Genomic DNA, 12,797 nt, shown 5'->3' on the forward strand with positions numbered 1-12,797 from the left:
AAGAGAGACAGACCAGAACGTCGGAACAACGACGGGAATAGAAGGAGAGACGACAAAAATCCTCGTCAGGTAAAATTTACTCCTTTGGTTATGCCTGTTGACAAGATTTTCGCGCAGATCAAGGACGAGCATTATCTCAAATGGCCCAGGCCATTACACTCGTCCCCCAACGTACGTGACAAGAACAAATATTGCCGGTTCCATAGAGACCACGGTCACAACACAGAAGAATGCAGAGACCTGAAGGAACAAATAGAGGAATTAATACGGAAAGGAAAGTTACAGAAGTATGTAAAGAAAGGAGAATATGGCAAGTTCAGAGACGACAACAGGACCCAACATGAATCCTTTACTCGGGATGACGACCATTCGTCCCAACCTCCATGCAAAGTGATCGGAGAGATAAACACGATCGCGGGAGGACCATCCTCAGGGGGATCATTTAGATCACTCAAAAAAGCATGCCACAGACAGGTGAACAGCCTCCACACCATGCCTCCGTCCAAGCACCGACGAACATACCAAGACATGTCCTTTAATGAAGAAAACGCCAGGGGAGTAAAGCAGCCTCACAACGATCCCCTGGTCATAGTACTGAATATAGAAGGGTTCAATACTAGAAGGATCCTTATTGACAACGGGAGCTCAGCGGATATCATCTACCTCCCAGCCTTCCAGCAGCTAAGATTAGATCCAAAAAGGCTCCGTCCTTTTGACTCTCCACTCGTCAGCTTCAGTGGAGACAGGGTCTACCCCAGGGGAATAGTGACTCTGACGGTGACGGCAGGGACCTACCCATTGCAGTTGACCAAACAAGTAGACTTCCTGGTGGTAGATTGCCCTTCGTCCTACAATGTCATCATTGGGAGGCCCACCCTAAACAAGTGGAAGGCGGCGACGTCAACCTACTGTTTGAAGGTGAAATTCCCAACAGACAGCGGCGTGGGTGAAGTGAAGGGTGACCAAGTCCTGGCAAGGGAATGCTATCAAGCCGTACTGGCAAAAAAGGAAAACCACACGTGGACGATTGAAGAAAAAGAGGAGGACGGGATGGAGACCCTGGAAGCAGTAGAGTTGGTAGAAGGAAATGCGGACAAGACGACCAGAATAGGAACGACGCTAAGCCCCGAGATGAGGACAAAACTCATAAAATTCCTTAAGGGGAATCTAGATGTCTTTGCATGGAGTCACGAGGACATGCTAGGCATATCTCCAGAAGTCATCCAGCATAGGCTGAATGTGGACCCTAGCAGGAAGCCCGTTCAGCAACGACGAAGAACCTTTGCTCCAGAACGAGATCAGGCAGTTGCAGAGGAAGTAACCAAACTCTTGACGGCTGGATTCATCCGGGAAGTATATTATCCAGAATGGCTCGCCAACGTCGTCCTGGTAAAGAAAGCAAACGGAAAGTGGAGAATGTGTGTAGACTTCACCGACCTGAACAAAGCATGCCCAAAGGACAACTTCCCTCTACCAAGGATAGACCAGCTCGTGGACTTCACCGCCGAACACAAGCTACTGACGTTCATGGACGCCTTCTCAGGGTACAACCAGATAAAGATGGCTGAAGAAGACCAGGAGAAAACTGCCTTCATCACAAGCCAAGGACTCTACTGTTACAAGGTGATGCCTTTTGGGTTGAAAAATGCTGGAGCTACGTACCAAAGATTGGTGAACAAAATGTTCAGCCAACAGATTGGCAGGAACATGGAAGTATACGTGGACGATATGCTCGTCAAGAGCAAGGAGGAGCTCGCTCATCTAGACGACCTGGAGGAGACTTTTGCAACCCTGAGAAAACACCAGATGAAGTTGAATCCAAGCAAATGTGTTTTTGGGGTAGCCTCGGGTAAGTTCTTGGGATTCATGGTATACCAGAGAGGAATAGAAGCAAATCCAGAGAAGGTACGAGCTATCATCGACATGGCTTCACCCAAGACCGTCAAGGACGTACAAAAACTTACAGGAAGGATAGCAGCCCTGAACAGGTTCGTCTCTAGGGCCACAGACAAATGCCTGCCCTTCTTCAAAACCCTCAAGCAGGCTTTTGCTTGGACCGACGAATGCGAAACAGCGTTCCAGGAGCTGAAGCAATATTTGAGCAGTCCACCTCTCCTGAGCCCGTCCAAAGGAGGGGAGAACTTATACTTATACCTGGCAGTATCAGCCTCGGCAGTAAGCGCAGCCTTGATTAGAGAAGAATGTAAGAAGCAACTCCCGGTGTACTACGTCAGCCAAGCCTTTCAAGGAGCTGAGTTCAGGTACCCAAGGATCGAAAAGATTGTGTTTGCACTTATAGTAGCCTCGCGCAAGCTCAGGCCGTATTTCCAGTCAAATCCTATCCTTGTAATGACGGATCAACCAATTAAGAAATCAATGAACAAACCAGAAGCCGTAGGGAGAATGGTCCAATGGGCAGTCGAACTCAGCCAATTTGACATCGAGTACCATCCAAAAGCAGCTATCAAGGCACAAGCTCTGGCTGACTTCATCGCTGAATTCACTCTGCCAGACAAAGATGGAATTACAGACGAAGTCGATAAATGGACAATATAAACAGATGGTTCGTCAGCCCAAAAGAGAGGGGGAGTAGGGGTCGTCATAACCACCCCCGAAGGAGAAGTGATAAAGTATGGGGTTCAACTGAAGTTCCCAGCCACCAATAACGAAGCCGAGTATGAAGGAATATTGACGGGCTTGAGGCTTGGGAAAGCTCTTGGGGCCAAAAACTTGCTAATCCAGAGTGATTCAAAGCTGATAATCGGACAGATCAGTGGAGAGTACGAGGCAAAGGAAGAAAGGATGTAGAAATACCTTAAACTGACAAGGCAACTAACAAAAGAGTTCAACACAGTAGAGTTCGTCCAGATACCAAGAAGCCAGAATGTTGGGGCCGACGAAGTATCAAAATTAGCATCGTCAGAAGAAGGAAAAGCGAGCACAGACATGACAATAGAGATCCAGAAACACCCGAGTATTCAAGAGGTGGCGGCGTTCTCCATCCAGAGCACAGGCACCTGGATGACACCCATAATATCCTTCCTCCAGGATGGGCACCTACCTCAGAATACTGACGAAACCAGAAAGGTGAAGAAGAGAGCAGCCAGGTTTACGATCCTGAATGACGCCTTGTACAAGAGAGGCTTCTCTATGCCTTATCTAAAGTGCGTCGACGAGGACGAGGCCAAATACATCCTAGAAGAGGTACATGGAGGAATCTGTGGCAACCATGCCGGCTCCAGATCCCTAGTCAACAAGGTGATAAGAGCAGGATATTTTTGGCCAACCATGCGGGGGGATGCTGCTGATAGCGTCAGAAGGTGCGACAGATGCCAGCGGTACGGGAACGTGCAACGGCTCCTAGCGGAGAAAATGACGACCATAGCCTCCCCATGGTCGTTCGCACAATGGGGAATCGATATCGTCGGTCCTCTGCCCCAAGGTAAAGGTCAGGTAAAATTCCTTCTGGTTGCTATTGATTATTTCACAAAATGAGTTGAAGCAGAGGCCCTAGCAACCATCACCGAGGCTCGGATCCGGAGCTTCGTGTGGAAAAACATAATCTGCAGGTTCGGGATTCCCTCGACGATCATATCTGATAATGGGAGGCAGTTCGACAGCCAAGGCTTCAGAGACTTCTGCTCGGACCTCGGGATCAAGAATCAGTTCTCATTCCCGGGACATCCTCAGGCAAACAGACAGACGGAAGTAACGAACAGGACGCTGCTCAAGATAATCAAAACCAAGCTGGCGAAGCAAAAGGCGCCTGGCCAGAAGAATTACCTAGTGTCCTGTGGGCATACAAGACTACAGCCAGAACCCCAACAGGAGAGACGCCCTTCAGGCTTACCTATGGCACAGAGGCAATAATCCCAGTAGAAGTTGGAGTAACAAGCATCAGACGAGGAACTTTCAAAGATGGACTCAATGACGAGGGACTGCGGTTCAACCTGGATTGCCTAGATGAAATAAGAGATAATGCGTCCGGTAGAATGACGAAGTATCAAAAAAAGATGGCCGAGTACTACAATAAGAGGGTCAAACTCAGGCGTCTGGACATAGGGGACCTCGTCCTTTGCAAAGTCACTATAGCGACTAAAAACCCCACTCAAGGGAAGCTGGGCCCTACATGGGAAGGGCCTTATCGCGTCATCCACTATTCGAGGCAAGGAAGTTACCACCTGGAAACTATGGACGGACAAAAGCTCCCTTATCCATGGAATATTGAACACTTAAAGAAATACCATGAGTAAATGTAATACACGAATGCATTCGTTATCGAAGTTAATAAAAGTACTTTTCTTCTGATGTTTTTGCGCAGACAGCATTGGTCAACCATAAGGCCAATAAAAAATTGAAGTAACAAGATTCCGCCTTGACGGATGTAAGTTACTGACGACCATAGAAGTATGGTTAAAAGACTAAGTAACAAGATTCCGCCTTGACGGATGTAAGTTACTGACGACCATAGAAGTATGGTTAAAAGACTAAGTAACAAGATTCCGCCTTGACGGATGTAAGTTACTGACGACCATAGAATTATGGTTAAAAGACTAAGTAACAAGATTCCGCCTTGACAGATGTAAGTTACTGACGACCATAGAAGTATGGCTAAAAGGCTAAGTAACAAGATTCCGCCTTGACGGATGTAAGTTACTGACGACCATAGAAATATGGTTAAAAGACTAAGTAACAAGATTCCGCCTTGACGGATGTAAGTTACTGACGACCATAGAAGTATGGCTAAAAGACTAAGTAACAAGAGCCCGCCTGGATGGACCTAAGTCGCCAGACGGCACCTCCTTCAAGTCACAAGTGGCAGGGGTCAGTGCACGGAGAAAAGAGTGCAATGCGTCAAATCAAAACAGGATGCAACAAAGCACAAAATTGTAAACAGATGTAAATCAGCCAAAGCATCTAGAAGAAAAGTAAGTAAACTTCATTCCAGCCCATAACCACTGGGCCACTATCATTGTTTTCAAAATAAAATTAACTGTTCTGAAATTAGACTTAAAAAAAAAAGGGCCCCAAAACAAGAAGGGCATCTACCAAATACAACAAAAATTTTTCTCTAAGTAACAGGGTCAGGCATCAGCAGAAGCGTCCATGGCGGCAGGGGCATCGGTGGCAGGACCTGGAGCATCACCATCTGGGGCAGAGGACTGAGCAGCCTCGTCCAAAGCCATCTCCTTATCTACCTCCTCCAAATCCAAACTCTCCATGTTGACCCCAGAAGGGTGCTTGACGAGGTACCTCCTGAGCAGCTCGAAACCTTTGAAATACCAACTGAAGAGTACAGTATTGTACTCGTCAGTAGTCTGGAAAGCCTCCACCGACCTGGCGGCAACAGTTGCAAGCTTCTCCTTGGCTGAAAGAAGCTGCTCATCCTTTTCTTGGGTCAACTGGCGTTCAACCCTGAGGTCGTCATCTAGCACCTTGACCTTCTGCTTCAAAGAGGTCACCTCGTCCATGGAGGTAATCAGGTTCTTCTTCAGGTCGGAGTTCTCTTTCTCCAGGGCCTCCATTCGGGTCGTCAGAGACGCCACCTTGGCCTCTTGAGTGATATACTCAGCAGTAATGTGGAGGCTCTCTCCCAACACCTGGAAAGAGGTTGTAAGTCGTCAATAAAAAAATAAAAAAATAAAATAAAAAATAAAAAAAATTGACGAACTCCGTACCTGGACGAGCTTATGAACATGGCGGGAGGCAACGTCGTTCAAAGACATGTCTGAGAGAGCCCTTAGGTCCGCTGGAGTGACAACCTCATGAGCCCTGTCTAAAGCCAACCTCTCATCATCCCATATTGTTGACGAGGAAACATCAGCCTTCTTCTTCTCCTTCCCTTTACCAGCCACGCGCTGCCTTTTTGAGCCTGGAGTGACGATCTCCTCTATGGACGCAGTTGGAGAGGAAGTTCTCGTCGTCTCGAGGGCTATGGGAGGAATGGTACTAAGGGGAGTAGGAGTAGAGCCCTGCCCGGTCACGCGCACGATCTTCTTCCCTAGATTGGACAGGGGCTCGTCCTTCTTCGACCTCATCTTCGCGTACATGTCCTTGTTGAACTTGGTCGTCATCTCTGCAAGAAGAAAACATTTATAAAAAATGCCCAAGTACGCAAGGAGAATCAAACATTGACGAAGTCAGAACTTACTCTTTTTGCCTTCAATACCAAGCTGATGAAGAACGAAAGGAGAAGGGTCAGGACCGAGATTGTAAAATGCAAGAGACCGGGGGTCAACCAGCTCGTCCCAGCTTTCAATCGTCTCAGCGTACCCGATCGCAGTCTCTATGCGTTCCTTGTACCTACTCTTCAATCCAGGCCGTCTCTTAGCTACACCAAACAAAGAAACAAAGAAGTTAGCAAGACCGGAGCCTCAAAACTGGCAAAATTGAAACGACGGGGAGAAATACTGACGCACCTAAGGTCGGGGTTCCCCACCGATGGAGCAACCTCGGGATATCACCCCAATCAATGCTGGATTGAGTCTCGAAGTCGTCCCCAGACACAAAGAAAAAGCGCGACGTCCAATACCTGAAGGACGAGGGCAAGCCCTTGACAATCCTAGTCTTTCTCTCCCAGGGGACTAACTCATAATACCCCCACTCTTTGGATTCTTTCAAGCGGTACAAGTAGGTGAGCTCAGCCAGCCGGATCATATCCCCGTTGGAGGCCAACCATATTTGCATACAGTTGATCACGATCCTCCACGAATTAGGCATGAGCTGCCCGGGGGCAATACCGAAATGATCTAGAAGTTCCATCAGGAACGGATGGACGGGGAATCTAAGCCCGCAGGTGAAAGATGACTCATAAAAACATACTTCACCTGGGGAAAAGTGGCAGGCCCTATCTTCTTCCCTAGGTAGACGAACACGAACCCTAGATGGGAACTGAAACCGATCCTTGAATCTATTTACGATCTCAGCGTCCAGGCCACAAATCTCCTCGAGGGCATGAAAAGCCCTAACCACCCGTTGGCCAGAGACGGCTGTATCTCCTTCAACCGGGTCGTCACTAGAAGACAACCCAGTCTCGAGATCGCTAGATCTAACCTCAGACATTGACCCTCTCCTAGCTAAACCCTCGAACCAATTCAGCGGTTGACGAAGCAAGGGCAACAAGTCGCCCAAAACCACGCTCAGACAATTACCCTCAAACACAAAATTTTCCAGAAACGGATAAGTGCCCAAAGACCCCCCTAGACGCGCAAAAAGGAAGGAGACCGACGGACAAGCTATCCTAACCTCCAAACTATCAACCATGGAAATGCAGAAATCTAAGGGGCAGAAAAATACAACTCAAACTAAATCCCCAAAAAGAAGAAAAGCAGAAACCAACAACAAAAGAAGAATAAAAGGAAACATAGAATCAGAGATTATGCAAAAACAAAAAGAGGAAGGAAGTGAAAAGAAAGAGACACACACCTCCAATGGTGGAACGGCAAAAGCACAGCGCAAGGCGAGTCGGAGAAGAAAGACAGTCTCAAAAGAATGCTCGGAGTATCACTGAAAAACTTTCTGTCTTCGCTCTTTGAAAGGTGAAAGAAAAAATTAAAAAAGAGAAGTTTTAAACTTAGACCAAAAAGCGATTAGAAAACCAGCGGGAAACCCAAGGGTCACACCATTAACTCCACGGATCGTCACGCGCCACGTGGTCATGATTGCCTGTAGCGCCGCCACTAAGCATTAAATGCGGAACAGAACCCCAAGAGTCACAAGAGAAGCTTTTCATCTTCTGTGATCGTCATGACACGTCACTGACGACCCCAGAACCTGGGGGGCAATTGATGGGAATGACGATGCTGCATCCCTAGACGAAGATAACATTTAGTGAAGGAGGAAGCATCCTTGACGAAGTCATCAGGAACAACGAGGAAAACCATCATCATTGACGAAGACAGAGAGTCACTCAATGCAGTCAATCAATGACTTGAGCGGTTACGAAATCAGCCCAGCAGACCGTTGGGAACCTCTTAAAAGTCTCATTATTGGACCAGGGGCGTTACTTGAGAAAGCATTTATCACCCCAACGGCTAGCCCCCAAGGTTGCAAGTATAAAGCTCCCACACAGTCAGTAAAAAGGTACGAGATATACACACATAGATATACATCTTGATTGACTATTATTTTTCTGACTTTGGCATCGGAGACGTTGTGGCAGGCACCACACCGGTGATCATCGTTGAGCATATTCTCTCGCACCACGAAGGATTCCATCCGCTCACTGTTACTGACGATCTTGTGCATCATCACTGCTTATTTTGCTAAAAACGAAAAATACTGTAACAAAATAATTTTTAAATGTGTAAATAATGCCGTGGGACCCATTTTAATGAAAAAGTTGTTGAATGAAGAGGTTTGTGGGTCCCATGAACAGTACACGGACCCACTGAACAGTGTCATTCCAATGAAAATTTGGATTGTTAAAGAGGTGGTAGGTCTCGTGCTAGTGCACAAGACCGATTGACAGACACTCCCACGTGAAATGCGCACATCAATTTTAAAAAAAAAAAAAAAAAAAAGGAAAACGCAAACACAGCACCGTGGACGCCAATCCAAATGCATACATAGTATCACTCGTTCATCCATAAACAGAGCACGGTATCATGACAGACAATATTAAGCGGTATCATGATAGCCGGGTAGTAAGCACTCCATAAGCTTAACTTAGTGAGGAAATAGAGAGAATTTATGAAAATGAACTTCTAAGGTGTTTTTGCACTCCAAAATATCCCTAATCACACGTGCTGGATCGCCTTCTGTTACTTTTGGCTAGATGCTTCAAACTCATGCCCATTTTGTTAATCTAGGCGCTCTTCTTAATTAGTTGGGAAATCCATGAAGGGATAGGCAATATTACATTAAATGCTAAGTGGAAGGTTTGAGTGAAGATTAGTGATGTAATTAATACAATCTTAACTAATTGATGTGGTCTTCAATATGTAGCTTTTGGGGGCAATGGAGTCCGGCCACAGCAAATTAGGTACACTACTCCTATGACTTCAAGTATCAATCTTCTCATATGAAATTACCATAATGCCCTTGCCTTATTTATTACCCGCCCATAATAATCGAAATAATGGGATATCTCCCCTATCAAAAAAGAAAAGTTGAAATTGAAAACAAAAGTACCAAAATTAGGTGACGAAAATTTATTTGTCACTTCCAAGTTGTTGCACCATTAAAACCAACAAAGAAATTTAATCATTTTAATCAACCCTTTTCTAGTTCCATTTTCCCAGCACATAAGATCAAAGTCAAAAATTAATCTTTGAATTTAGTAAGAACATCCACAACAGATGTTCTATAAAAAAATGTCATTTTGACATACCAAAAACTTACTTTATTATTTTACCACATCATTTTACAACATCCCATTTATTAGATGTTTTATCATTCAATTCTATACATTAAAATAATATTCACAACACATTAAAATAATATATTAACTCCTCCCACCATCATCATCATCAAACATAACAACAACAACGGCAACAACGCACAACCAACACTACCGCAACAACAGCCACCAACGATCACTGCCGCAATAACACCGACAACCACCACCGGCACAAACCCACATCCACCAACGCCAACTAAAAAAAAAATCCACCACAACACGCCACATTCACAAACCTCAAAACCCATCCCAAATCAAACAAACCCATAACCACCACTGCCACAACAACACCGACAGCCACCACCGGCATAAACCCACATCTACCAACACCACCTTAAAAAAAATATATATATATTTATATATATATATATATAAAAAAAACCCAAACTTACATGCGATCTCCACTAATCGACCTCATCGGTGAGGCCAAACTCCATAGCAACGGTCAATCTCAATGGCAACGGTTTAGGCGGAGAAAAAAGAAGAAAGAGAGAGAGAGAATGACCAAAAAAAAAAAAGGTGTAAAGAAAGTGATAGAAAAAAGAAAAAAGGAAAAAAAAAATGAGAAAAAGAAAAAAAATAGAAGGGAAGCTTCTGGAGAAAGAAGAAGAAAAGAGAGTGACAAAGATGGAGTGGCGGAGAAAGAAAAAAGAAAAAGAGAGAGAGAAGAGGGAAAGAAAAAAAGAATGAGAGGGAAATGAATAAAATTTTTTTTTTTTAGCATTTTTATTCGTATCGTTCTAAAATTGAATAATACTGTTCACATGTGACAAAAATTATGAGATTTGGAACATTTTATAAAAGGGGTTTTTGTATTTGATATGTCAAATGTACTAAATATTTGATATTTGACACATTTAACACATCTGTTGTGAATGCTCTTATTAGAGTTCAGATGCCACGTGTGAATGCTTTCATGCAGTAGTTTGGGTTTACATTTTTGCTTTGACAAGTCTTCTTAAGCTTGCAAATAATTACTTCCCAAAACATAAACAAAAACAAAAAAAAAGTCTCAAAAGCCACGTACGTAGTGTCTGCTAGGGGTTTCCCTTCTTTTTGACTTTTTTTTTTTCCAACAACTGTTGTCCATACATATTTGTAGCTTTCAGCATAATTGTATATATATATATATATATATATATATATATATATATATTTAATATAATTGATCTGCGATTGCAAAAATCCGAACTTATTTGTGCTTAAATTTCAAAATGCTGGCCTAATTAATTGGACCGACCTTTATACCCACCACGTGCGCTTACCTCACAATTCCCAAGATGTGATAGCTGTTGTTTTTAACTTTGCAAATGAGTGTAAAAGCATCTAAATCGCGAGCTTATTATAAATTTTATTCTCAAAAAAGTGTGATTGATTAAGTAGAAAAAGTATAGGGACAGAAAAATGATAGAGAGAATAGATTATGAATTAATTAATTTTAGACTAAAAAAGTGGAAACAGGAAGGAAATAAAATTGAATAAATGATAATTTTCCATTTGAGCCAACTATTAAAAGATAAGTCTAAATGGTAAGTGCCAAACCACCTATGGCGCTAACTAAACCAAGGTGGCAAAGACAAGGTAGGCGGATAAGGGATTAGGATATGTCATCTTATGATGGCCCATGAGCCTCAACACCTTGTGTTCATTTGGATGCAGCTTTTGGCTAAAAATTTATTTGTCGAAAGTTGGTAAAAAGTATGCAGATGTACCTAAAAAATGAGGCTCAAAAAAGTATGTAAGCTAAAAAAACTAGAAGAAAAAAGCTGCATCCAAACTGACTCCTCGTCATTCTCCCTTAGTTAATAAGGTGATAACCACAGTTCAGAAACCTCCACCAAATAGTCATCACTTTCAATAGGATAAAAATAAAACATGAAATATCTTAAGCAAGTGATTTGAGAATCTCCCAACACCCCTATTCCTGTAAAAAATTCCCTCACTTTTGCTCCACCCTACCGAACGCAGCTGATGAAAATACTCCTTTTTAAAGCCTCCGATTCCCCTAAGAATGATATCTCATTTCGGCAAAAAGGCTGTGAAAAAGGATTCTAAATCTGGCTTTCCTCAATTGATTAGAAGGCTTTTTAGAAAGGAGGATATCCTAAACCAAGTACAAGCAGTTAATAGTCTCAAAGAGTAATGAAGTTGGACTAAGAATACCACATGGTAACATATTCCCCCTCCCCCACTTTGTGGGAAGTCGTTAGGTATGAATATGTTATAATTTCCTTGTTTGTAAACAAGCCCACCCTACAGAACATAGCTATAGAAAATATTTCTTTTTAAGTAAGACACATACAACCTCTTGTTCCACAAAGTAGTTTCTTTTATTGAAAACTTTTTTGTTTAATTGCTAAAAAGTATCAAAGTATATTTGTACCTAAAAATAGAAAGCTTGAAAAAGCGGTTCCTAAACAAATAAACCATAAAAAATTAAAAGAAAAATATATATATATTAAACAGGTAGTTGACAAAAAAGAGGCAATTGTTATGTAGATTTCTTTGGTCAGCGCTTTGTGTAGATATCCAGAAGCAATGGTTGACACAAAATGGGCAGTGGTTGTGCAGATATCCAAAAGGAATTAATAATATGAGGAAGTATTGCTTCAGCAAAGCAATCCCAATTGAAATGCCATATCCGAAATATACAATTCAGAATGAGGAAGATTAATGAATTCTTTTTATATAGTAAAAAATAATGAATACAGACACACAGCTTATTTACAAAACAAGCAGACTGAAAACACAAGCATGTTCGTGATATAGCTTATAAATAAAACTCTCTAATATGAACTTGCGGACTTCATGCCACGGGATTAACGGCACTGACGGCTCCACATTAGAGTCATGGTGGTCACAGGATCAGATCACCCTGGCTTGAAAAAGAAAATCATTATTATATATAAAATTTAAAAAAATTTTGATTTTTTTACCTTTAAAAGAATGTGTGACTACCCTAAATTTTTTTTAGGACCAATATAATTAAACTTTAGATAAAGTTTAGCAACAAACTTAGTTGTAGATTACGACTACAACTCCACTCAATATTTTTATTGGATATGAATTTTGACAATTTATAATTAGGTTACATTTTTTTTCTCATATCTTCTATGCTTGCAAGATTTTAAGAAGATTAAAAATCAATAGCTTATGTCATCAATCAAATATTTAATTTTCGAGTTTTTATAGTTTAAAATTATACGCAAAAAATAAGTTTATGAATCAAATGGTAATTAACATCCGATTGACATGAAATTTGATATGTGTTTTAAAAACATAAAGAACATACAATTCATTAGTTAGATTTGAGAAAGATAAAAAGTAGTGAACATTAGGACCTTACTCGAGTTCACATGAGGCTTACACCTCTATTTCTCTCCAACGTGTGGACATA

At 42.4% G+C, this 12,797-nt stretch overlaps 1 protein-coding gene across 1 annotated transcript; it reads right to left on the reverse strand.

The window, feature by feature from the left end:
* Positions 1 to 5,031: 5,031 nt before the first annotated feature.
* LOC115969842 lies at positions 5,032 to 6,387 on the reverse strand. The gene is made up of 3 exons (XM_031089465.1): positions 6,152 to 6,387; positions 5,679 to 6,076; positions 5,032 to 5,600 (listed from the first exon to the last, which is right to left on the reverse strand). The coding sequence occupies exons 2-3, from the start codon at positions 6,072 to 6,074 to the stop codon at positions 5,085 to 5,087; spliced, it is 912 nt and encodes a 303-aa protein (XP_030945325.1). The 5' UTR covers positions 6,075 to 6,076; positions 6,152 to 6,387; the 3' UTR covers positions 5,032 to 5,084.
* Positions 6,388 to 12,797: the final 6,410 nt, after the last annotated feature.

This window comes from Quercus lobata, chromosome 12 (genome assembly GCF_001633185.2).
Source record: "Quercus lobata isolate SW786 chromosome 12, ValleyOak3.0 Primary Assembly, whole genome shotgun sequence".
Lineage (NCBI taxonomy): Eukaryota > Viridiplantae > Streptophyta > Magnoliopsida > Fagales > Fagaceae > Quercus > Quercus lobata.